We start from the raw sequence: 27,744 nt of genomic DNA on the forward strand, positions 1-27,744 counted from the left end.
CTAATAAGCAGGCATATACATAGAATGAAGGCTACTGCTAAGCTTGTAAGCCGCCCTGAGTCTTCGGAGAAGGGCGGGATATAAATGGAATTAAAATAAAATAAATAAAATAAAAATTACCAAGAACAGTATTTCTGTATTTAAGATGCACGTCACTAGAAACAAAAAGCAAATAAGATGGCATATTGCATTCTTTTGGTTTGGACATAGTGAAGTGACATAATGAAAATGTATGTCCTGTATTCACTTCAATTTAATAATGGGAAGTATTTTTATTTTATTTTTATTTTTTTTGCAGTGTGCTTACTCAAAAACATGGATAAGTTGTCAATATTCTTTTTTTTTTTGGGCTGGCATGTTCAATCTTTGAACTGGGTTATAAATTCTATGAACAAAAGATTGCGTTACTGCATGACATGTCAGGGAACGGTGCAGATGAGATATATTCCCCTCCAGTAATATTATAAGAACAGGCATTTCCCCTTTAACTTGGGGAAAATGCTGCCTTGTATTTCAGTGTACAGATGTCAGTTACTTTAAATCAACTACATGCCTATCAAGGAGTCAGTTCAACCAAATATTGGATGTGGCCTCACAATTCTCCATCTTTATTATAAAGCATAGATGAGAGATTCTCTCCTGGGGCACTCTATTGATGATCATGTAAACCTTTCCTTGCAGTCTTCTGCACTGGTTTTGTAGTAGCCAACTTCTCTTTGCTGGGGATAAATATCCTAGCTGCCTTTGCAGTGGCAACTGGAAGCAATCTGAAATTGTAATTGGCTTCTTTTCTGCAAAAGATTTAATTGCATTGAGAATCAATCCATATTGGGTGGGGAGACCTAATTTTTCTCCCCTGCCTCAGCTTACTTGAAAAATTAAACGAGGAACTGTGTAAACAGATGGCAATCAAAAGAAATCCATGTCCCAGTATTCATTTTGTCCATCTCTTTTTCTTGAGGAAGATTCTTTGACCATCTCACAGAAATTGGGAATTTATTGTGTATCCAAGATTCACATGATGTGATAAGCTACTAATTGGTTCTTGAAACCCACTATAAATACTGTTTTATTTCTGCTGTTTAGCTATTGTAAGATGTTCACCTCTCACCAAACTCTTAACTAAGCAATGAAGGCTTACTGTGTTATATGAATATGTCATTAGATTGGCATGAAATGAATGAGCAATCAAAGAACTACAATAAGTTCTACTCCCTACTTTTTTTCCATTCAGTCAATTTTCTTGCCTCTCCTCTGGTAGGCGAGACAATTCATTTGATCTGGAAAACTTCAGAAATACTGGAAAATAGGTTGAAATAAAACCCCACCGAGTGCTTCTACGCCTCCTTAATGTTTGCATAATGACTGAACCAAAGAGAGCTACAATTGTGTTTATTTGGGAGAAATTCTCCTCAAAGCACAATCATAAGTTCAAAATAACTATTCACTGAAGACAAATACATCTCTTGCTTTCCCGACAGCATTGTGGTATGGAGTGTCCAAAAGAAAGAAGCCATTTGTGGTAGTCCTGCTTCTGCTCGTAGTGCTGGGAACCCAACCACCCTGGTCTATTCCAACTGCAAGGATGAGATGTTCATCAGTGCGGGAAAGTATGGCTTTGTTTTTGAGGAAAGGCTATCAAATTCAGTTGTTTAAAAATGTACTGTTCCTGTTAATTGCATTGTCCCCAAATTATTTACAGGTAGTCCTTGATTTATAACTGGTCGCTTAGCCACTTTTTGGCCTTATGATCAACATCTCCCAAGAGGTACTTGCAACCTGATTCCGAAGTTCTGATGGATGCTCTTCCCTCAGGGTCACATGGCCACATTTTGGGCTCTCAGCAACTGGGCCATAGTTAATGACCATGGTTTACAGTATTTTTCCCCAGAACCAACATTTCTGGTCTTCTGCAAGAACATCCCATAACAAACAAAGGGTTTGCTTAATGGCTGTTGATTCACTTAACAAGCACTGCAAAAAAAGTGATAAAATTGAGTTGGTCATGTGATTACTCAACTCTATGACTGTCATGACTTACAACTGTAATAAGCAGGCTCCATTAGGGTCATAAGTTGAGGGCTACCTGTAATGGATTTTTTTTAAAACCAAAGACATCCATGCTTTTTTTCTTCAGAATTGCTAGACAGTACATTGGCTTCTGTATGTCCAGAAGTACACTTGAGTGTACTCTATGAGCATGTAGATCTGAAGGGAAAGAGCCTCAGAAGGCATGGGAGTATAACTATAGCACTTACTTGCAAGTCCTTAAAGCAACAGCAGGACTGTTCTGCATAGCTGCTGTGTGAAATTGTAATGGCTGCTATGTTTATATCCAAATGCCTTTTTGCCTTTGCAGTGCTTTGGATTCACAGCATGACTTAGATCAGGGGTGTCAAACTGCTGGCCCACGGGCCAGACGCGTCATCTGGAAGCCACGCCCACCCTATTGCTGGCAATGGCAAAACTCTCCCGATACGTTGCGCGACATCACGTGACGTCGCAAGTTTGACATGTCTGACTTAGACCTTCCCAGATCTGTTTTATTGATCAACTATAGAAAAAGCTAAATTCACAAATTATATGACTGATGAGAAGAGTTTACCTTAAGAGTTCTAGAATGTTTATGCTGAAATGTCGGCAAAGCAAACATTGTGGTAAAGTTGCTCTGCTCCATGGCATTTTATCATTGGAAGAAGTTTTGAAAGTTTTCTTTTACCACTCCTAGAGTGCAATCAGTGGCTTGAGTAACCTTTGTTTCCTTTGGGGTTTGCTGTATCTGAATGATTACCTACTTACATACAATTATTTGGAAAAAAAACTCAAATCAAAAATATTGTAGCTCAATACTGATTGTCCTCATTTAGCAACTAACTTGTACAGTGACAGTTCACAGTTCATCATGATGGTGATGAAAAATTAACTTTGTGATCTACCCTCATATTAATGACCTTCAGAATTATGTAAAATGAAGGAAAGCTGAAGTAAGATTGGTAACATAATCATGATTGGTAACATAATCATGAAGTAAGATTGGTAACATAATCATTAGCAACCACTTAGCTTAATAACTGAGTTCCTGAAGTTAAGATAACTGTCTGGAAGACAAACAGTAAATGCATCTTTTAGTACTGCACCAAAGTGTTTTGTGTGATATAAATCTGTCTCAAGTTAATAATGAAATACATACTTTGGCTTCAGTGGAACTATTCGAGTATGGGAACTGGATTTACCCAACAGAAAAATCCGACCAACTGAGTGTCAAACAGGACAGCTGAAAAGAGTAGTTGCTTGTGCGATGGTAAGACATCTGCTGATTTGTGATTTATAGTATGTATAAAAATTGAGTCAGGTAAGCAAAAAAACAAACAAATCCTAGAGAACAATTTATAGAAATTCTACTTAGTTTGGGAAAGGTGCATTTGAGTTTAAACATCTAATTCAGTAGGGTGAAGTATGTCCAAAGCCATATGCTGTCACCTCCCTCTTAGAAACAATTCAAATCATAACTAACTGTAGCACCAATAAGAACCAACAAAAGTAGCAGACTCAGCAATAGCAATAGCACATACCTCTCCATTGTGCTTTACAGCCCTCTCTAAGTGGTTTACAGAGTCAGCCTATTGCCCACAACAATCTGAGTCTTCATTTTACTGAGCTCAGAAGGATGGAAGGCTGAGTCAGCATAGAGCCTGTCAGGATTGAATTCCTAGCTGTGGGCAGAGTCAGCCTGCCATACTGCATTCTAACCACTGTGCCAACATGACTTCGTTTTGAAATGATTATTACAAATACATTTTGGAATGATTATTCTGGAAGATATAACTGAAGAATCTGGCACCAGTCCCTTTCCCTTTTTATTCTGTCTCTATGTTAAGATCATAATTATAATGAGACACTACCTCTGGCTCTTGCTATTTTTTTGAAGTTACAGCCCGGCTGTGTGCAAGTGTTTTACAATGGTGCCCTACTTTGGAAGTATTGTCTTTGTGAAAGCAAAGACCGTGTGTGTGTGTGTGTGTGTGTAGACCCTTTTAAAAACTATTATTGTGTTTTATTCAGTGTTGCAATTGCTTTTATTCCTGAGCTTATGTTAAAGCAATAGTTCCCAGCTTTTCTTTTCTTTATGTGGATCTTTACATTGTCATTTGATACTTTAGAATACTATTGGATAAACAAGTTGGCAGTGAGGTGCTCGTGAGGATCTTGGTACCAGTCCTATGAAACCACAAAATTAATACAATTTTATTTAGAAAACATTCAAGGCCATCCTTTTGCGGTCTCATCAAATTTTATAAGGGTTTGGCTTTCCGGTCTGAAATATTGGGATTTGAGATTTGAATGCTCAAAGCTGTAGCTTCAACAACCTTGTGAGATTTTACTCCTTTTGTGTGTGTCTGCAATGGTATGCAGAACACTTTTATTTTAGATGAATGACTGCTTTTTCTTACATGATGCTTAGTAAATTTGCAAAAATCACCAATAAAAGATTTGTGGAAGGTGAGGCATACAGTAGACAAGTATAAAGAAAAGACAATAGACGCATAATATCAAATATTTAAAATATAGGTATCTGGGTCCTTTTATACTGTATGTGATGGCATCCAGTCTTTATCCTGTAAGTCAGATACAAATATGGCATTGAATTTACATTATAGGATATCAAAGCTGTTAACTCACCCCAATGAATGGTGAGAAGCATGGTTTTTAATCCATTTCCTCACCCTTCCCCAGATGGCAGATGATGACAGCTACTTCTATGTTGGCACATCCACGGGTGATATCCTCAAAATCAATACAAAAAGCACACTGATGAGTAGCTTTGGCCCGGAAAAGGATAAACACAGCTTGGTAAGTGGTCTCTGTCTTCCACCTCTTGCTTGGAGAGAGCAAAATCTTGCAGACCACATTGTAAGTATTGTAAGTTAAATACAACAGGAGCTAAATTTCAGCAGAGGTCAGGTAAATGAAAAGGCTGATAAAGTTCTAGCTGTCTAGTTATTGGCAAAGCTTATGACTCTTTTATGAGCTATTTTTACTCGATCGCAGAATGAGCTACTCTCTGACGTAGCTGTTTTCAGACTCTCTAATGGAACCTCAGTATCTTTCTTTCTTTCTTTCTTTCTTGACTCCTTGCTGTGATAGGAGGGCATTCTTGATGAAATCCAAGATGTTTGGACAAGCCTCCTCCAATCAGAGTTTTGCATAATACGTTTTGCAGAAATACTAACAATTAGAGATATCAAGGGGATAGCTTCAACCCAAGGAGATCACTTGCCCATCTAATTCCTTACTGTCACTTCTAACTGCCAGCAGTTTTCTGACAATTTTGAGAGCCAGTGTGGTGTAGCGATTAAATTATTTAGCTAGGAGATCAAGGCTGTGGTCTACCTCATCCACAGAGGCTTATTGGGTGAATTTGGGCCGTTTCGTGCACTCTCAGTTCAATATACCTCACAGGGAACTTGTGGGGAAAACATGGAAGGAAGGAGCGCTGTGTATGCTGCCTTGAGCTTTGGCATGAAAGTTAAATCTAACAAATAACATTTTGCCCATTTTGCCCTAACACTGTTATTCTTCCTTCTTTTAATTGAAAGTGCCAGGGGCCCAAGCTGAGATTTTTATATGCCGAAGAGGTGATCTGCCACTAAAATGATATTACAGAATACTTGTAACAATTTACAGCAGGGGGCAATGTAAAGTATTGTGCCCATTAGCACGTGTGAACAAATGATTAAAAAAACTAGCAAGCTATATATGTCGTGTGTCATTTTTCATATTGGTCTTGGTTTCCTTACAAGCAAGCGTTCATTGAGCTGATCAGGAATTCAGAAAGTACATTTATTGTCATTTGCCTCTAACCGTTGCAAGTTAATGTACCTCTGCTGGCCGCAATCCCACTGGGAAATCTCTCCCCATTGTTAGCAAAAAGTATTTATTTCTTCATTTATTTATTCCAGTCTGTACTACTGCTGCAATCTAATTGAAACCATGGCAGTGCAACCCCAAAGTAGAAACATAATCACTATCATTATCGCTGAAACATCCCTGGCAAATGCCTTAAAACTTAAAACTAAACCACTCATAAAAACTACCTCGCAGGATAAAATATGGACTTTGCATAACTGAACAGAAAACACAACAAGAGATTTCAATGAGGGGGAAAAAAGAGAAGAAGCAAATAGTGTCAGATTCATGTAATTGAGGCTAATCCGTACCCTAACATGCAATCTCTTTGCAGGCCAATTGTCACATCTTAATGTGATATAAAAGGTCCACAAGTAGGTCTTCTTTTTAGATGTGATAGTCAGCAGCAAAGGTCAACCTTGGATTTTGGTGGGCAAAGGAAAACATACCAGTGTCAATAATATATGATCTCTGTCATCTATACTAAAAAAATCTATATATTTCTTTATAGGACAAATATTATTTTTGAGTAGAGATGTATGAAGTTCAGACTAGAAAAATAACACTGGAGACAGAATTAACTATTTCTTAATCCATACCATATGGCTCTTCTTAGCAACAATATAGGGAAGCTTATAATGGTTTTCTTGGCCTCATATCCAATTAGCTCATACTTTGGCTTGCCGGCTGTAAATTATTTGCCTTGCTAAATATCCATTAATGGCAATTCATTTTACTTTTTATAGTCACCATAATCCAGTTTTTTTGCTTCTGAATATGTTTTACCCAACCTCTGGATTCTAATTCCAATTCTAAAGGGTATTTTTTAATATAAATTATTTCTTACTTTTCCTTTTCTAATGTTTTAAATACCCCCTTAAACATTCTCCCATTTGTGCATTTTGTATTCTGTTCTGTCAGATTGTTTCAGTTGTTCTTCTTGACATCTAGCTTCTCTTAACAAAAGCCGTCCTGAATTATCTAAGCCTTACTTGGTTGACATTTCACTCACTGCTATATATTCATTCTGTCCTTAGACTGCAAACGTAGTAATAGCAAAAAGAATCCATTTTCAACAATTCAGAGGGAGAAATAAAATCCTTTGTTGGATGCACTGTAGTTCACTTTTTAACTTTAAAAATTCAAGAATTGAGATGGGAACCTGCACCCTTGGAGAGTCTTGTGTGTTAAGAGAGATAAGAAAGATTAGTCACTGAAACAATTCAAATAATCAAATACAGATAATTGTGCCTGAATACATAATTCAAACAGAAGCTGTCTTAAGTCCATATTCATCCCACAGAAGAGGATATGGTAACTTGTAGAGAGGGGTTTTTCATTTCCTAATGGGGATATTCCTGTTCACCAGCAGGTCCAGTTTGGCCCATGCAAATCAAAGGTTTTGTCCTGGTGATGTTCCATATATATTGCCTGGAGTGATTTGATTTTCTCATTTCAGTAACTTCATCCTCATTTTAAAAATGCAACAGGGAAACCAAGTCAGACTTTTAAAAGTTTTATTTAAAGAAGCTTAGGTTATTGTTCTAAGACAGTTTTGCTTGTATTATTCTAATCTGCAGACATTCTCAGGCATTCTTTGCAAAGAAAAAGCAAAACATAATTTAGAAATGTATTTCCAGTTTCAGAAATTCTAAGTAACTCACTACTGAATAGGAAAAAACTCTCAGAATTTCCCAAGCAGCCCAGGATGTAATGAAGGTATAAATCACTTGTAGCACTCTTTTGGAAGCTGCAGACAGGCCCTCCTTGGAAAAGACAGACTTTGAAAATTAAAAGTACATGCAAATGATGCACGGACAAGAATAGAATTCTATAGCTTGGTAAAAGAAATAATAACTTTTTCATGAAAAAAAACCTATTTTACTCATTGCTTGCATCCAGGTGCCCTCCATCAGTGACATACAATATCCATTAATATAAAGCAATGAGTAAAGGAATATACATTATCTCAGAGATGTATGCATGTTATGAATCCTTTTGCCATAAAAAATGGCAATATAGATAAAAGAACTAATCTTGGTGGTATCCAAGCTAGCAGAAGAGTAAGATGCTGCTGCACGGAACTTCATATTGTAATTTCCATCTTTAGTACAATTGGTTAATGATGATAGATTAAATTTTGTACTTACAGTTAGACTTTTATATAGTTTGCCCAAACTTTAACCTTAAAAAGTGTTTTAATTATGAAGGCAATTATGATTCTTTGCCTTTGTTGTTGTTGTTAGCTGCGAAGTCGTGTCCGACCCATCGCGACCCTATGGACAACATTCCTCCAGGCCTTCCTGTCCTCTACCATCTTCTGGAGTCCATTTAAGCTCACGCCTACTGCTTCAGTGACTCCATCCAGCCACCTCATTCTCTGTCGTCCCCTTCTTCTATTGCCCTCGATCTTTCCCAGCATTAGGCTCTTCTCCAGTGAGTCCTTCCTTCTCATTAGGTGGCCAAAGTATTTGAGTTTTAGCTTCAGGATCTGGCCTTCTAAAGAGCAGTCAGGATTGATCTCCTCTAGGACTGACCGGTTTGATCGCCTTGCAGTCCAAGGGACTCTCAGGAGTCTTCTCCAGCACCACAGTTCAAAGGCCTCAATTCTTTGGCGCTCAGCCTTTCTTATGGTCCAACTTTCACTGCCATACATTGCAACTGGGAAGACCATAGCCTTGACTATACGCACTTTTGTTGACAGGGTGATGTCTCTGCTTTTTAGTGTGCTGTCTAGATTTGCCATGGCTTTCCTCCCCAGGAGCAAGCATCTTTGCCTTAGAAGCCAATTATTAAGGAGGCAAGTAGAAAAGTAATATATTTTTACAATAGGGTGAGCCATTAACATATTTTCTGAATAGTCCAGCATATGCAACCTATGAATGTACACCACATGCATACCACAGAGTTTCCTCTGGAGTCAATTCACGCATATTTGAAATTGATTAATATAGCATATTGAAGTATAAACAGAAAAAGAACACAACATCACAGCTGAGCTCCATGAGAAAACACAATTCTCCACACACAACTTTCAAATTGTTTTTTAATATTACTTGCCTGTTTTTCCCTGAATTAAAAACCCAAGACACATTAGTTCAAGTCATTACAGGCAGAAGACCTATTTTAAAGAATTAAATCAGGGAATGAAATATTTAAAAAAAACAACTTCAGCTTTACTGTGTAACTGACCCTCCTTCTTCCATAAAAATAGCACTGAATGAAGAAAAAAATAAATTGGTTTCTTAAATTTGTTATTTATCTCTTCTGTGTTATTTTCATAACTGTTCCAACTTATTTTTAGTATGACAAACTGCACCAATATACACTGAAAGAAACAAATGAAAGGAAAATAAGTGACTTTGTTCCCCCAAAGGCTATGTTTTCAATGCAAAAAATGATTGAAATTGCTCAGTCATAATTCTTATATGGATGTTTCGATCTCTGCAAAGAGATGGACAGATAAGTGGTCATTCTTTATGCTTTGTTCCTCAGATGATATTATGTTTCAGTGGATCTAAAACCTTTGGTAGGAGATGAATGTTGACTTTTATCTGCAATTTTTATAAGAAGCAACATGAAAAGATTTGAAGGTGTGAAAAGAGAAGCAAATTAATCCGTGAACTCATATGCAATATTACATAACACTACATTGATATAAATAAATGAATTTCTGTAAAGGTGTGGAATATATTGTATAATGTTCAGCTGCTGGCTTAGGCACGGAGGTGTATCACTAAGGAATTCATCTAATTGGTATTTCAAACTATACACTTCTAGAATTGGCAGAGTTCATTATATAAATTCTAGATGCCTAAAAATTATAGACATTTGACTGTGAGATGCTGGCTTTTATCCATTACTGTTTTGATGATCTGAAAAGTACACATATGAAATAACAAAAAAAACCCATTCAAATGCATAATGGATTTCTTTTGCACCCCTAATGCTCAGTATGATCCACTTTTATTAAAATCATTGCGATTTTGTCATTACAGTAATGGAAGATACAACACCAAGGCAGTGGAATTTTTATGTAATACCACTACTTAAATATTGGAAATCACAGTGGGATGAGATTAAGTTTAATAATTGCTAGGTTTTTATATTATGGTTAGCTACAATGTAGTTTGATTGCCAGTTGGGCTAATGGCTAACCCATGGCTTGTTTTTAAAAAGTAAACTATAGGTTAGATTCAAGATTGTTTTGGGTTTATAGAGTATAATTGTAGCTTAGTGTTGAGTCATATTATGAGATGCATGATTATTTATAATTTCCTGTTTTATTCCTGGTCTGGTTTTATGTCATGCCCAAGCCTTTACAGAATTGTGAAACAGTAACAACTGAAAAGGAAAAACAAAAACAAATCAAGAATTGGCCAAACAAATGCTGATTCTTTGCTTTTGCCTTATTCAACAAACCATGGTTAAATAAACATAGCTTAGTTTAAAGTGTAAATTCAGAATGTAAAGGCATGTAATACAGTACATCTCTGGAAATTACACCCTTTAAATTACCATTCAGTGTAAATCTCGTGATCATTAAAATCTTTGCAAATCAGTAAAATAAAACTCCTTTAAATACTGACTACTTACCTTAGTTACTCCCACGGAAAGGAAATGCTTGTTCGCTATGAAAAGAGGTTTATGGAGGTGTTTACATTACGTTAAACCACTTGAGTGAAAGTAATTAGAATGTGATGCAGAGCTTCATTTTTCTGCAGGGAAATAAGTGAGCTTCATTTTATCTTGGAAGGTGTCTTTTGCAATCAGTATTTGTCAAAGCTATGATTTCTTTGTGTAACAAGTAAATAATAAAATAAATGTTAACCTTCCAGCAGCCTTTATGTTTAACTCACAAGGGCACAGTAAAGTATTTAAAGCAAAGCACTGCATCATTAGTATGAGTTGCTGAACATTATCAGCATTATAGATTATATAGCTGCTGGTCTATTAGCAGTGATGTATAGGACAACCTTGAAATTAATCTGTTGGTAGTAGATTTGTTCGAAAAATGATCATTGAAGTATATTTTTTGACGGAATCAAAAAAAACCAACAACCTGCATCCAAGTTAGTTAAAAATGGTATAATAATAATAATAATAATAATAATAATAATAATAATAATAATAATAATAATAATAATAATAATTTTATTTATATACCACCCTTCTCCCGAGGGACTCAGGGCGGTGAACAGGGCAAATATAAAAAATACAAAAATACAAAAGTTAAAAGGAAATTAAACATATGCCCGACTAAAAACAGTAAATACAAATATTAAAAATGACCGTAAAACCCAACCCATCCCCCATCAGGCCAGGCCAGCTTGTTCAAATAAGAATGTCTTCAGATCGCGACGGAAGGAGCGAAGGTCGGGTGCCATCCGGAGCTCAACCGGCAGCCGATTCCATAGCTCCGGGGCGCCCACAGAGAAGGACCTCCCCCTGGGGGCCACCAATCGACATTCTCTGATCGGTGGCACCCTGAGGAGGCCCTCTCTGTGGGAACGCACAGGGCGGAGGGAAGTTGATGCCGGCAGCAGGTGCTCCCTAAGGTACTCTGGACCCATGCCATGTAGGGCCTTAAACACCATTACCAGTACCTTGAATCGCACCCGGAAGACAACTGGTAACCAATGCAGCTCACGGAGCAGAGGTGTGACATGAGAGTATCGGGAGACTCCCAACACAACTCTCGCGGCTGCATTCTGTACCAGTTGGAGCCTCCGAGTGGTCCTCAAGGGCAGCCCCATGTAGAGAGCGTTGCAGTAGTCCAGACGAGAGGTCACGAGCGCATACAGTAGATAGGTAATTGCCTAGGAGAATTAAATCTGTATCTTCCCTTTCCTAGAAATGTAGTCAAAATCTGTCAATGGAGAACTGTTACATGCCAAAGCTGTAAAGGCATTTCGAACTCACCTCACTACTGTGCTGCACTTGGGTTGAGAGAGAGTTGTTGGGTAGTTGATAGCTGGAAATTTGTAAAGCATGGTTGATCCTCCTAAGAAAGCTTTGTGTTCAGTGATAATCCTGCGGCTGGATAATTGCTGAAGGAAAAGAGCATTTCTCATTAGACTATTAGCACAAAAGCTGACTTCCACCCTAATGCATGTAACCTCATGTGAACATGAACATCTGTTCATTATAAAAGGGCACTTCCATAGCAGAATTTTAAAGAGATCATGCTTTATAGGCATCCCCTTGATACAGTCCAACACCTTTATAGGTGGTGCTTTGCAATATAACAGTAGGCAATGATCAAACAGGCTGGGTAAAAGTGTTAAATGCATTTGGAAAGAACTGAAAGCTATTCATACAACTGGACGCATGGAGCTTTACTGATATGTGTTTATGTAGCTTGCTAAATTTGTAGATAGCGAAGGAATTCTGTTGCTGAAAATAGTATCTCACAAAAATGTGGCAATGATCAGGAAGGAAGGAAGCTCACTGCCAGTGCTTATTTGGTAAGACAACACTGGAAAAGATAACTGGAGGCAATTCAGAAACAAATACTAAGATAAATCGATCATTCGACTCATTTAGAAAATTATTTTTAAAAGTATGGAATGACAACCATCTTTCGCTATGTAAATAACTATAAGGTGGACTCCTGTCATTAACTTCTATCTTTTTTTTTAATCTTCATTACTGTTCAACTCTATTCAAGTCCTGTCCATTCATTTCCAAAAGCTAATAAAAGATCATGCTCTTAGTGTATGGTAGCAGTTTGTGCATATGTTATCAAATAAAAATGCTACATCTGGGGCACGGGCAAATGATAACATGGCATGGCTATCTTTGCCCACAAGTATCAAGTACCTGTCCAATGCCCGTTTGGAGATGCAAGTCACAGTACAAAATCAGTCATGTTCAACCTTACATTCTGCTGGCTTGTAACTTTCATTACTCTAAGGCAGGGATCTCCAAACTTGGCAACTTGAAGACTTGTGGACTTCAACTCCCAGAATTCCTCAGTCAGGATGGCTGGCTGAGGAATTCTGGGAGTTGAAGTCCACAGGTCTTCAAGTTGCCAAGTTTGGAGACCCCTGTTCTAAGGCTAGCAGGGACAAAGTGTTTGGGCTTGGTGAACATATAATTGACATTTGAAGAGTACTAGTTTGAGAAAGACTAATAAAGACATTCCTACAAGAACTAGTGGACACGTATAGGAGTTTTCCATGATCTTTACCTCTCTCCATTGTTAACTTGCTTTCCTTATGCACACTAGCAGATTTATACATCTGATTCAGCGAAATGGTTGAATCAGTGGCTAGAACTGGTGCCAATAAACGGAAGCTTAATAAGATGAAGGTAAGACCACCATTCAAGAGATTCAAATTCTTTTGAATCAGTCACACTCCCTTAAGGTTATTAAGGTTGCAGACTGGGAGCGCTCAGAGATTTAGATATTACTGAAGGTCTGGCAGAGCATCTTTCACCAGCTACAGCCTCTCTTGGATATAGACTGGCCACAGCTAACTTCTGTTGAGATATTTTCCGCAAGTTAAGGTTAGGATTCCTTTTTGGACAACTTTGTCCAGAAACTGCTGAGCTAGTTGAGGGCAACTGGTGAGAGCAATCTTGCCAGGTCTCCATTGAAGACATCAGTTCCTTACCTACTAACGCGACTTGAAATCTAGAGATTTTACGGTCCACATGTTTTCTCAGCCTGGCTGTACATTGATTTCCTGATGGTTTCTCTCCATGGGCTTTTGTCATCCATGGTAAGGTCAATGGGAAATGGGAATAGGGCCTCCATAATTTTAGCATCACTTATGGACTACTCCCACTCCTAAAAACATTTATTGGTTCCAATTTTAATTTTGCTTGAACTATGTTTTGCGTTTATATGAATTGATAAAAAAGTTTCATTTAATAGTTTTTGTGGTGCCATCAGAAAGCTTAAAGCAGGATGTTCATAATTTACCTGTTATAACTTTCAGAAATTTCCTGATACTTGACCCTCCACAGAACTTTGGGAGATGGTGGCATTGGTGAAAAGCAAACGTTTCATTATACACAAGTAAAATGCTTTCCAATAGTGGAAAATTCAAATTACCATTTGAAAGATCCCATTGTATTTATCAGGTTTTTATATGTTGCTGTGTGGATATGCGTGCCTTAAAAGTCAGTAGTGCAATATAGTTCTAAATAGCTTTCTTTATTTGATATCTTTAACTCCTTCTAAGATGCTATTCTATGTGTGCTCGTTCACTCTTGGTTTAGGGATTTTTATTTTAAGTGATTTCTGTACATAAGCTTGAACATAACCGAAGGTGATATAAACTGATCTCAATAGATTTGATAGAAGATTACTGATCAAACAGTAATCTCAGTTGCTTACATGCAACATGTCATCTTGGTAAGCAACAGTAATATATTGAATTAAGCTGTCAATATACATAAATACATTGATTTGTTAAGCATCTAAGTAAGTTAAATGTCTTCATCTTGCCTTTTTTAGGGGGTCACAGCTTTGCTTTTGCTGAAAGTGGGTGACTTGGTCATTGGCACTGGAGCTGGAATCTTAGCTGTTTGCTCGGGATCCAAGTATAAAATAATCAAGTGAGTTTCTGAATTTTCTTGGGCCAGGACATTGTTATGCAAAAGGTACCTACAATGAAGAGAGTGGGTTATTTTGAGTCCATGGAGAGATCTGTGGGTGTATGAGCCACCTTATCCAAAGCCTCGATAGGCTTATGCTGATACACAAACAGAGAGAAGAAGGGCATTCTCCTCCCTCCCTTCGCCACTTTTTAAAAATGTCCCTTCCAGAGAAATTGTGCATGGTAGCTTCAGGGTTAACATACATTCTCTTTCCCTGCCCCAAGTCAGTGATGTGTGGGATCTAAAGCACATTTCAGTCCCACTCCCTTTATGTTTTTGTTGATGTCAGAACTGCAAGATATGGATGCCATAGGGTCTAAGACGAAATACATTAGATTTATCTATCTGGGGGAAAGGCAGGCTTGATTTTTCCCAGGGTACCTGGGACACTCTTCAACAACAGAGGACTGCAATTTTGAAGACATACAGGACAAAAAAAATAAGCCAAAGAGCACAGCATGATATAATTGCTAATTTAAAGTGATGTCTTTCAGCTCAACAATTCAACTCTGAAGTACCAATTTAAAATGCATGGATGCTAATTGTGCAATAAATACAGCAATCTCAGTGAATAGATTATTTAAAATATTAGCATTTATTTCCTGAGATTTCTTTTTTAATTCATGAATTAGCATTAATAAAAGAGGGGAAAAATCCACACAGTGATAATTACACTCTAACCTTTAGATTTAAAAGTAAGAGTGTATTTGCACAGTGATTAGAATGCAATATTGCAAGCTAATTCTGCCAATTGCTAGCAATTCAATTCTCACTGGCTCAAGGTTGACTCAGCTTTCCATCCTTCTGAGGTCAGTAAAATGAGGACCCAGATTGTTGGAGGCAATATGTTGACTCTTTAAACTGCTTAGAGAGGGCTGTAAAGCAGGAGTCCCCAACCCCCAGTCCGTGGAATGGTACTGGGCTACGGCATGCCAGCAACCGGTCTGCACAAACAAGCCCCATCCGTGGGATGTAGGCAGCACACAAAACCACACACTCTCCAGTCTGTGGAAAAACCTGTTTGCATGGAACCAGTCCCTGGTGCCCAAAAGGTTGGGAACCTCTGCTGTAAAGCACTATGGAGTGGTATATATCGTAAGTCTATGTACTATTGCTAAAACATTTCTGGATTGCTGAGATTACTAAGATTGGCTATCACTGAAGGGAGAAAAGTTGTTAAAAAAACCACCCTAAAACTAGGGAAGATTCAGTCATCAGAAACCTATTTATCTTTTGTGCAAAACTTTCATTTTTGTTTTACAGAAAAGTTCAGTTAGAAGGTGCTATCACGTCTATCACACCACGAGGCCAGGGCCACCAATTTTTTGTGGGCACAAATGAGTCACAGATTTACCGATTCTCATATTCTGACTTTAAGGATGAGCTCATAGCCACCTGCCATAATGATGCTATCAATGATATAACTTTCCCATAGTAAGTATAAGTTAAAGATTTTTTTCTCTCCTGTTCAAATGGAAATGTTAACCGTTTTCAGCTAGGAGGGTAAGGATGTGCTTAAGTAATCCTTCCCCTTAATTTACAAGAAAATTATAATAATTGGAATTAACTAGCTAGTGAACTTTAGCTATTTGGAGCCTCTACCTATTTGGAAGATGCAGGAACCAGAGAAAACTATAAAATTTGTTGTATTGTCTGAAGCTTTTGTAGTTTTTCCACTTTTCAATGGTTACAGTATTCTGCTTTTGGTATCTGTTCACATAAATTCTGCCAGTAAAATATTCAGAACTGATATTATGCAAACTTATCTTTCATATTTATTTTGATGATATTTGAACAGAAGTGTGTAAGAAAGAAAATAAAATTGTTTTCCCAGGAGAAATATAAGTTTTCCCCCCAAACCATCCTGATATTCATGGAATCAAATAGGATCTCAGTACTCTTGAGTTAAGTATGTTTTATTAAAAAGCAAGGTGATCTGAAAAGAAATATAGTGGATAATGAAGAAATGAAAAAATAACATGAATGTGAAAAAGACACATTTTGCTGGCCTTCTTCTATAAAACTCCCTTTAAATCTGTCTTACTTTTTGATTTCAAATATTTTGAACTATCAGTATGCTTCTGTTTTCTTATTAAGTAAAATTTGACATATTCTTCAAATGATTCCAGGTTCTACAACTAGATCTATAGGCAGTGTTGAGAAATATATGTATACTTATAATTTTTTTATCTTGAATGATCCCCAAAATAATTTGGGATGTATCTTTCCAAAGATCAAATTCATTTAGATCAAAATATTAAATTTCCTCACTTTTTTCTAAACAGCATGTGGATGAACTTTACAGCTGCAGTTTGTACTGATTTACTTTGTGAATGTACTTGCGTATTTTGTGCCAGGAGTCATTTGATTGAGTTGGGTGACTATAGAAATTGAATAAAGAAATAAAAGTAAATAAATGACAAACTGACCGGTAGAACTGCACTATTTTATAGGTAAGGTCTGCTTGCCATTGATTAAATCATCTAGATGCAGCTCACATTTAGTTACGAAAGCAGCTCAGCTCCGCACCGTCTGCAGCCATCTGCCCGCCCGCCCCGCCGATTTCTAAATGAACAGCTAGGTAAACTGCAGGAGCCCGGTGGAGCCCGGCGGAGCCTGGCGGAAGGCATGGAAGAGCCTGGAAGAGCTATGCTCTGTGCGGTGCCGACCAGCTGATTGTCGGTGCCGCGGGAGCCCGGCGGAGCCTGGCGGAAGGCCCGGAATAGCTGGGAAGAGCTGCGCTCCATGCGGCACCGACCAATTGATTGTTGGTGCCGTGGGAGCCCGGTGAAGCCTGGCGGAGCTTGGCGGTGCTCGGGAGAACTTACCAGCTGCCTGGAGGAGCTGCGCTCTGTTGGATGCCGGCCGGCTGATGGTTGGTGCCGTTGGAGTTGCGGCTTGGAGCGGCATTGGAGTGGTGGAGTGGTGGAGATATTGTGGTTGGCGTCTGGGACGGTTGGCGGCGAGGGGAGTTGGAGTGCCGCGGCCGCTCCGGTGTGGTGACCATGGCTCAGTGGTGGAGTGCAGACGCTTTGTGCCTTGGACGGTTGAGAGGCACAAACCAGCTTTGCGCCACCAGAAACCAGCCAGACCGAGTTTGTGGCCCAGTGGAAGTACTGTGGGTTTCCTGGTTTCCTCCTCTATTGGCGTAATCATCGTCTGGTCCTCTCCTGACGCAAGGAAGAATTTTGCAGCCAGGATTCCTCAACATTTTGCGACTCTGTTGGCTTTTATGCCTGGATTAATCTGCTGACTCTTTCCTCGTCACCCCCCTCCCCAAAGGCTTTGGAAGGACCCGGGTATAAAACCACTGTGGGAGAGTGGCCAAGACTTACCAGCTGCTATCTCCTAGAGGTGAGAGCTCTAGGTGATATGCCTTATTCCCGGTTATGTGTTCCACGCTGCTCCCCGGACCTGACCATCATGAGAGGACGGGAGTTGATCTGTTTCGGGGTTATACCCAGCTCAAGTGGCAGTGGGGCTGGGTTTGCAGATTGGACACTTACCTTCTGTTTTAAGATCCTCCTGTTTGATCTAGGGATTGCCTTTTTGCCGGACTTATTTTGACAATCATTATGCGTCTTAGCTATTCCAGCACGGTTCTGTTCACCCTCAGGGGTGCCCCCCCATCCTGGGTGCGACCTGCCTTATTCTCCATTCCGCCTCTTGATGAAGGGCCCGATTGTTGGGACCCTGAGAGATGGCTGGGCAGGGACAGGGGCCTCTTGTACAAATTTAATAAGAGGCCCCTAGTTAATTTTTTAGTTAATTTTTTTGTGGGGTTAGGGAGGGGGGAGGGATTTCGTGGTTGGATGGAATTGGGGGGGAGTCCACCAACTGTTGTTCAGGCCAGGTCCGGGATTGATCACATGGAGGGGGAGCTGGGGTTGGTTGCCTCCGGAGCTCTGGAGCGGGTCGTGGGATTACCTATTCCCACGACGTTAGGGAATGGCAGCAGGTGTACGAACAGAGGGCCGTATCGACATCTGGGAGTGCGTCTCCGCTATCTCCAAGCGGTGAGGCGCTCTGACCCTCTGATTTTGGCCCGTGGTACCGGGAGCGAGGATGTGCAGCCTCCTGAGCTCCAGCTGGTGTACTTGAATGCCAGGTCCATTGTCAATAAGGCTCCTCTCATCCGGGATCTGGTTGGGGGTGAGCATGCAGACCTGGCTTGCATTACGGAGACCTGGTTGGGCCCAGAGGGTGGTGTCCCTCTGGTTGATCTTTGCCCACCAGGTTTCCGGGTGCTGCACTGGCCTCGGGCTCAGGGTAGAGGCGGGGGAGTGGCGGTAGTTATGAGGGAGACCTTGTGTCCGCAGAAGGCCACCATTGTCCAAATAGCCGGGTGTGAGTCCCTCCTCCTGAGATGTGGTCCTAGGGTACAGTTGGGCTTGCTGCTGGTGTACCTTTCGCCTAGTCGCGCAGCAGCAGCCCTGCCTAAACTTCTTGATATCCTCTCGGGGCTGGTGATTGAGTTCCCCAAACTTATGGTTTTGGGTGACTTCAATCTACCATCCCTGGGAGGATCATCTGAGTTAGCTCGGGAGTTCATGGCTTCCATGACGGCCATGGACCTGACACAAGTAATTCAGGGACTGACTCATGTGGGGGGCCACACCCTTGATTTGGTTTTTCTATCTGGACGATGGTTAGATGACCTCGGTGGGGGTTTCCCAATTGTTTTGCCCCTGTCATGGACTGATCATTATCTCCTGCGGCTGGTCTTCCGTTTTGCCACTCCCCGCCATGGGCTTGTTGAACCAACTAAATGGTTCCGCCCAGGTGCTTAATGGACCCTGAGAGGTTCCAGGCAGCGCTGGGGTCCCCACCTGCCTCCTCTGCTCACAGCTCGGCAGATGCCTTAGTGGAAGCCTGGGAAAAGGCAGCCACGGAGGCACTTGACTGAGTTGTATTCTTGCGGCCCCTGACCCGGTGCAGATCCCAGTGGGCTCCATGGTTTTCTGCGGAGCTCTGGGACATGAAGCGTCGGAGACGGGGCCTAGAGAGCTGTTGGAGATCCAGCCGGTCTGAATCCGACCGATTGCGACTAAGATCCTTTACTAGGTCTAATCTCACGGCAATGAGGATGGCGAGGTCTAATTACTTCGCTACCCTCATCGCGTCCGCAGATAATCGCCCGGCCGCCCTGTTTAGGGTGACCCGCTCCCTCCTTAACCAGGAAGTGAGAGAGGGTCCCTTGCAGGGTCGTGCCGAGGAGTTTAGCCAACATCTGTCGGACAAAATCGCTCGGATTTGGACCGGTTTGGACTCCGACTGGGCAGAGTCTGATGATCAGGACATGGGTGGTCTTGTCGATGTTATCTGGGAGGAGTTCGATCCTGTGACTCCGGAGGAAGTGGACAGGATTATGGAGAAGCTGAGCTCCACCACGTGTTTATTGGACCTGTGCCCTTCCTGGCTGGTTTATGCAGCTCGGGAAGGGACACGAGGTGATATCTGCATATTTGAGTGAGGGTAGTTTCCCCGCTGCCTTGAAGGAGGCGGTGGTGAGACCTCTCCTCAAGAAGCCTGCCTTGGACCCAGTTGTATTAAACAACTTTCATCCAGTCTCCAACCTTCGCTTTCTTGTGAAGGTTGTTGAGAGCATGGTGGCGCATCAGCTCCCTTTGGTCCTTGATGATGCCGATTATCTAGACCTGTACCAATCAGGTTTCAGACCCGGGTACAGCACGGAGACAGCATTGGTCACTCTGGTGAATGATCTCTGGAGGGCTCGGGACAGGGGATGTTCCTCTGTCCTACTCCTATTAGACCTCTCAGCGGCATTTGATACCATCGACCATGGTATCTTGCTGCGGCATCTCAGGGGATTGGGAGTGGGAGGCACGGTTCTTCAGTGGTTCTCCTCCTACCTCCTGGGACGTTCGCAATCGGTGTTGGCAGGGGGACAGAGGTCGACCTCGAGGCCTCTTGTTTGCGGAGTTCCTCAGGGGTCGGTCCTCTCGCCTCTCCTGTTCAACATCTACATGATCATCAGTATGATCATCAGTATGCTGATCATCAGTATGCTGATGATACCCAGCTTTTTATTTCGACCCCAAACCACCCCAGTGATGCCCTCGACGTGATGTCCCATTGCCTGGAGGCGGTTCGGGTCTGGATGGGGAGGAACAGGCTTCAGCTCAACCCTGACAAGACTGAGTGGCTGTACGTGCCGGCATCTCGGGAAACTCAGATTATCCCATCTCTTACTATGGGGGGTGAATTATTACCCCCCCGTAGATAGGGCCCGCAACTTAGGAGTCCTCCTAGACTCACAGCTTTCTTTAGAAGATCATATAGTAACTGTGACTAGGGGGGCCTTCGCCCAGGTTCGCCTGGTGCGCCAGTTGTGGCCCTATCTAGACCGGGATGCCTTGCGTAGAGTCACTCATGCGCTCGTGACCTCTTGGTTAGACTACTGCAACGCTCTCTACATGAGGCTGCCCTTGAGGACCACTCGGAGGCTCCAACTGGTGCAGAATGCAGCCGCGAGAGTCGTGTTGGGGGTCTCCCGATACTCCCATGTTACACCTCTGCTCCGTGAGCTGCATTGGCTTCCAGTTGTCTTCCGGGTGAGATTGAAGGTGCTGGTAATGACCTTTAAAGCCCTACATGGCATGGGTCCAGAGTACCTTAGGGAGCACCTGCTGCCGGCATCAACTTCCCTCCGCCCAGTGCGCTCCCACAGAGAGGGCCTCCTCAGGGTGCCACTGGTCAGAGAGTGCCGACTGGTGGCCCCCAGGGGGAGGTCCTTCTCTGTGGGTGCGCCGGATCTGTGGAACCGTTTACCGGTTGAGCTCTGGATGGCCCCCGACCTTCGCTCCTTCCGACGTGATCTAAAGACCTATTTGTTTGAACAAGCTGGCCTGGTCTGATGGGTTTTGGGATTTTATCATGTTTTTATGTAATTTATCTGTTTTATTGGGCATTATGGTTTAATCTCTTCTTAATTTTTGTATTTCTGTATTTTAGTATTTATTGCCCTGTTCACCGCCCTGAGTCCTTCGGGAGAAGGGCGGTATACAAATTAAATTAAATAAATAAATAAATAATAAATAAATATCTGAAATCTGCCCTGTTGGCTGATATTTATTTCTTGATACAAGTAGTTCTCAACTTATGACCACAATTAGGACTAGAATCTCAAGTCATTCAGTGAAGTGGTTATTAAGCGAGACACCCACGTGGCCGTTTCACTTAACAACTGCAATCCCAGCACTTCCATATAGGTGTCATTAAGCAATCCTCTGGGTTGTTAAGTAGATGGGTCCCAGGTAAGGAGCATGGCATGCCTTGGGAGAAGGGGGAGGCCCTGAGAGGGTTTTTTCCTGGAGCCTAGCAAAGGATTTCCCTTCTACTTTCCCCACTCTTCACAATTTTAACTCCGTTCCTGCAGCCCAATAAGGATTTCCTCCCAGTGGAAGGACGGGAGGGGAAATCCTTCATTAGGCTGGAAATCTCAGCTCTGGGGTGGGCCCCAGCCCAATAGAGAATAGCATAGTAGGTAGGAATGTACGAATTGGTATAGACCAGGGGTAGGCAACCTCGGCTCTTTTATGACTCATGGACTTCAACTTCCAGAAATCCTGAGCCAGCTATGCTGGCTCAGGAATTCTGGGAGTTGAAGTCCATGAGTCATAAAAGAGCCGAGGTTGCCTACCCCTGGTATAGACTATATACCAATGAAGGCTGCTTGATTCAAAGCGAAGACTGAAAACATTTATTAAACTAAAAGGAGTTAGGAAGATCTGTCAGAGAGCTGCGGAGAAGAGAGAATTACAGCGCCTTCAAACCTGGATTTCCTAGCAGTACTATAACTCCATATTATAGAGGCTTGCAGTCCATGGATTTATTAGAATTAGATGGATTGTCTGTTCTGCAACCCACTTCACAACAGTATTTCAGCAAATGGTTTTAGGTTTGGAAGTTTGGGTAGAGAATGTGTTAAGCTGTTTTCCTTGAACCGTCTATTGTACTCTTATTCCAGAGTAGACCACAACTGTCTATATCTAGCAGTACTTCAGTCTTCCTGTAGAATAAGAGGAAGGGAAGGAGAAATGTTGGTCTAATTTGCAACATTCTGTTTGCAACATTTTTATAGTCTTAACTCATTAAAGCATAGTTCTAGCCTCCTTGTGGAGACTGTTTTCTGATCAGGACAATTTCAGAAGGCTAACAGTACTGTATCCTGTGCCTTCCAGGAGTAAGGATCAAAATTTGTGACATTTGCCTTGCTATTAATTTCTAAATTATTATGAGAATATTCTTTAGCTCCAAGTATATTAAAAGGAGCCATATTTCATTCCTCAAATTAAAGCAGTTTTAAAGCAGCTAATATATACTTATCAGTTGCTTTAAATACAATTATGGAACTCATATTTTGGCTGAAATCAAACTTTTCAAGTTTCTTCTGAAAAGAAGAATTTTTCAAAAATTCTGGGTAAAAATCAGGTAAAAATCCAGTGACTTTGTTATAACGAGTTATTGTAATTTTAATCTGTTGTAATTTACTTATTGACATTCAATAACAAATTGCAAAAATGTAGCCGCAGCAATAGCCAGCTCTGTGCCTTCAAAGTTTTATTTTTTGCACCCTGTAGTGGTACATCTGACTTGTTTGCCACATGTTCCAAGAACGATATTCGTGTATGGTACACACCTGAAAATAAGGAGCTGCTGCGGATTACGGTCCCCAACATGACTTGTCACGCCATAGATTTCATGCGGGATGGCAAAAGCATCATTTCAGGTGAAAGCATTTTAGAATGTCTGGCTTATTGAAGGATTGTATCTTCTGTTTTAAGTAGCCATTTTGTCGTTTACCAAAACTATTAAGGCCAGTCCAGCATTTGCTAAGTTCTTAGAGTACTGCAAAACGCTTTGGCTGCATTTAGAGAAGGCAAGGTTGCAGGATAGGAATAAGCAGCTACATTGAATTGTAATTCTCAGTTTCATAATTTGGCATTGTGAACTAATGAATCCCTGGTGGCTTATGCTGTACAGCTTTGTTCAGTGAAATAGAAAATGCTGAGGCTCACCTCATGATAAGAGATAAAATATGCTCTATCCATCATCTACCGTACATAGTTTTCTTAAAAGGAATAGGTTCTTCAAATTACCTGCTCTTGAGACTGAACAATCAGCTGTACCGACCACTGAGTTACAGAAATCTTACTTTAGGAGGGAGAGGGGGGAAAAAAGAGAGAGAGATACTGCTCTTAGCAAACTCCTTTTATTTTGTGTTAGCATGGAATGATGGAAAAATCCGTGCCTTCACCCCAGAAACTGGGCGATTGATGTACATGATCGAGCATGCTCATAGTATGGGTGTGACAGCTGTGGCTACCACAAGTGACTGCAAAAGAATAATCAGTGGAGGTGGTGAAGGTCAGGTAAAGAGTCCCCAAACTTGATATGCCTTGCAGATTTCATCAACAAGTATGTCTTTATGCTCTGAATATAATATTAAATGATAATTCAGCCATGCTAGATAGAACCTGAATAGTGATATTACTAAACATATTTCTATGCTGTTGCAATAAAAAACAGTAATTGGCTGGTCAGATAGATAAATACCAAGTATAGCATTTTCTTTTAAAAGAGAATAAGAGATATACGTTAATGTGAATGTTTGACAATAATTGATTTATATTTATGTGCCACAAATCATAATCCACAAATCCCAAAATCTATGAACTGCAAGACCGTTCAAACAGCATTTTGGCATGAATGCTAAATAATGTTTCTATCAGGTGAGAGTATGGGAAGTTGGGAAGGAAACACGCAAACTAGAAGAAGTAATGAAGGAACACGTATCTGCTATTTCTTGCATCAAGATAAAGAAGAATAATCAGGAGTGTGTCACAGCCAGCACTGATGGAACGTGCATTATCTGGGATCTTGTGTAAGATCACTTTTGCATAGAAGTATGGCTCAGTTATACTACTGAGTTAAATTCTTTTTTTCATCAAATGAATAATTGGATCAGACAGATGCCAGACTTGGGTATATTGTGTGACAAAAGCAGATTGTCCCTATGCTTTCATATGTACTAGAAACTTAAGAGATTTAATTCTTTCCTTCATTGCAGATCAGTAGGAAATACAAAGTTGCTTTGAAAGATCGATTCCTGAACGAATCCATGCAGTTTTCCTAGCACGAGAGAAGCAGCATTTTTTTTGCTATGTTCCTAAATATTTGTTCAACTTCACAGAACTGGGTACAGCTGTAGCTCTCCAGAGGGTCCCCCAAATACTAATCAAGGCTAACTCTATTTAGCTTTTAGATTACTCAAGGTATTGATTTTAGATTAGGGTTTGTTTTTTGGCCGAGGCAAAAATAGTAGAGCAGCTCCCAAAAAGCAAGATTTATTGGTCAAGGTATTTAGTTAAATGTCATTTCAGAAGCTGATTTTTTTTTCCTAGCCACTTCATGAGACGGCAGATGATATTGGCCAATACTTTATTCAAATGTGTATGCTATCACCCTGATGAACATCAGCTTATCACAAGTGGCACAGATAGGAAGGTAAGGATTCATTCATTCATTCATTCATTCATTCATTCATTCATTCATTCATTCATTTTCTATACTGCTGCAATCCAAGACATTTTTGACAGTCTGAAATCAATTGGAGCTGGGTGGCTATAACAAATTTGAATAAATAACAACAAATCACACCTAGCTGTATGACTCCAATTACTGTAATTAATTATTGTAGAAAAGTAGTGTTCTATGACTTTCCTTTATTCAGTTTTATTCTGGATTCTAGATTGGTTACTGGGAAGTATTTGATGGATCCCCAATCAGAGAATTAGAGGGCTCCCTTTCTGGTTCTATCAACGGAATGGATATTACAACAGATGGGTTGTATTTTGTGACTGGTAAGTTTGTTTGTTTTTTAAAAAAGCAATAATTTTGAATATATTTTATCTCTCCCTCCTGGTAAAGTCTCTCCTTCTCACGGTAAACATAAAATGAGAACGTGGAATGGAGGCCATCCAAAGAAAACACTGTTGGCTGACTGGAGGCCAAAATCGAAACGTTATCTACCATATCTTGCTGCTAACTGTAGTTCGGTGCCCACTACTAAGCAGAATGCTGACAGTTCTCTCTTCTTCATACTACAGGAGGTGATGACCATCTAGTAAAAGTGTGGGATTATAATGAAGGTGAAGTGATTTCTGTGGGGATTGGTCATAGTGGCAGCATCACCCGCCTGAAGATCTGTCCTAACAATAAATTAATTGTGAGTGTGAGTGCTGACGGTGCTATCCTTCGTTGGAAATATCCTTACATTTGTAATCCTTAAAAAATATTTGCTACTTCTACTGTTTTTTAAAGGTGACCTTTAAATAACTGTTGAAGTTGGTATTGTTTTTATAAAAGGCTTGTTTCGTTTAAGAACTTCATTAATTTGTTCAGAAGTGAATTAGTCTGAAAAAACACCTGTTTATTATTACCATTTGTTTTTATTGGTTTCAATTATTTAATTATATAATATTTTGGTATATTTGTACTATGTTTATAAGGTATGATGCCTGAAATGTCAGTTGATGTATATTGACATACTCCCTCCTTCACATTGAATTAGAAGTTGCACAAATCTATTGTGAAAACATCCTTAAATCTCATTTATTAAAAAGGCAAAAGACTTGGGATCATAAAAGCTTTACATTTGGAACAGGTTTGAATATATATTGATTCAATGATGCAGTGCCTCAATGATTGTGAATCCCAGCTGTCTCTGTCCAGAGAGGAATATTTAAAAATCCCTCAAGTGAGTTAGGTCTTCAATTCCCCCCAGTTATATAGTTCAGTCAGGAGTCTTTCACAGACCTACAACCAGCCTCTTGCACGCACTGCCTGTGTTGTATTGTACAGCTCTTTCTCCAGGCAAGTCCCTATTTCTGTGTTTTCCCTCATCTCCAATAAATAGAAGTAAAGTAGCAGGATGTACCTATTCAATTGTTATTTCATTCTCCCACCCAAAATAGAAAAAATACTGGAAAACAGCACAAGATGAAGTGCTGGAAACAAATTCCAACATGCCCTTATTTTGGATGGGAGAAAATTCTTGACATTTCCCCAGTCAACTGCAAATATTCTCTCTGAGGTGGCTAACATTTGCCTACAAATATGATTTAAGCTTAACTAATTCAAAGGTTTTGTCTTCAGTGGTATAATTAAGTAAGCAAATCTCTGAAGGCTCTTGCTATTTTATACGGGATGAAAGACTACGAACCTGTCATTTTTTTACATATACTACTTTGGCTGCTTGCTGTGCCATTTCCAGTTACAAAGGAGCATCTATATAGCATTCAGTAGAGTTCTTCTGGATAATCTATTGTCTTCCACATTAAATCCATTAACTGTCATAGTGGGGAAATTGCAAATTAATCATTCTGATCTGTGAAAGTATAAGAAACAGCTTTTATTTAGTTTCTTTAAAACAAAAGATGTTCCTGAAAACTGTCTCTCGATTCAGAAGGCAGTGTTCTAAAATAAATTTCTTACAGACATGAGCCATATTTGTCTTGATTTTTCTTTATTCTGCCTTCTGCAACTCTTGGATCGTTGATATAATGGATGGACTTATGACCATCAGGAGGGAGGAATCACATTATTTTTCCTCATATGAAGAATGATCTAGGCCTTAGGCAAGGCACTGCACTGTCTTCTAAGAGAGACGTGAGGATATAGGTGAGAACTTTTGAATTCTCTTCTTGACATCTAGACATTTTGACATTCTCTTCTTGACATCTTGACAGTCATCTTCTTGACATCTTGACAGCTAGATGACAAGGGAAAGAAAACTAACCTCCTTCATTTGATGTGCTACTTTGCCATTTGAAAAGCTTAATCTCTCACTGAAGTGCGATAAGGAATTCTGTTATTTAGTGAGGTTTTCCTGTAATTCTAGTGACTTATGGATATAAGCTTCTTCATTCAGAGTCAAAAGCAGTCTACTTGAATGGCAAATTTCAGAACGGGTTTGATTTGTGTGGTGACTTTACAGGTGAGCTCCCATCAGTTATTCTGATGCTATGCCTCTGGGGCAAAAATAATTAAACATGAATGCCCCGTGAGGTATTAATAGTATCTTTGTTAACTAATTCATATTTCTGCTTAAACATGAGAGAATAAGTTTTATGCATTCATATTTCATAATTTGATGAAAACACCTAGTCCTGTGTCAAGCACTTTTCATATCATCTCTGATCA

The 27,744-nt window shown here is 40.2% G+C and overlaps 1 protein-coding gene across 1 annotated transcript in view; it reads left to right on the forward strand.

Moving 5' to 3' along the window:
- CFAP52 (cilia and flagella associated protein 52) overlaps positions 1-25,831 on the forward strand; it is a gene marked incomplete at both ends in the record, with an annotated part of 36,464 nt that extends 10,633 nt beyond the window's left edge. Inside the window, 11 exons of the mRNA XM_083352343.1 lie at positions 1,482-1,610; positions 3,202-3,301; positions 4,735-4,851; positions 14,375-14,475; positions 15,781-15,951; positions 23,121-23,269; positions 23,767-23,912; positions 24,273-24,424; positions 24,945-25,047; positions 25,292-25,403; positions 25,650-25,831. Of these exons, the coding sequence (XP_083208469.1) occupies positions 1,482-1,610; positions 3,202-3,301; positions 4,735-4,851; positions 14,375-14,475; positions 15,781-15,951; positions 23,121-23,269; positions 23,767-23,912; positions 24,273-24,424; positions 24,945-25,047; positions 25,292-25,403; positions 25,650-25,831 (1,462 nt within the window). The remainder of the gene's footprint in view (positions 1-1,481; positions 1,611-3,201; positions 3,302-4,734; positions 4,852-14,374; positions 14,476-15,780; positions 15,952-23,120; positions 23,270-23,766; positions 23,913-24,272; positions 24,425-24,944; positions 25,048-25,291; positions 25,404-25,649) is intronic.
- Between the last annotated feature and the right edge of the window lie 1,913 nt (positions 25,832-27,744).

The sequence above is a fragment of the Vipera ursinii genome, assembly GCF_947247035.1.
Source record: "Vipera ursinii genome assembly, chromosome: 2".
Lineage (NCBI taxonomy): Eukaryota > Metazoa > Chordata > Lepidosauria > Squamata > Viperidae > Vipera > Vipera ursinii.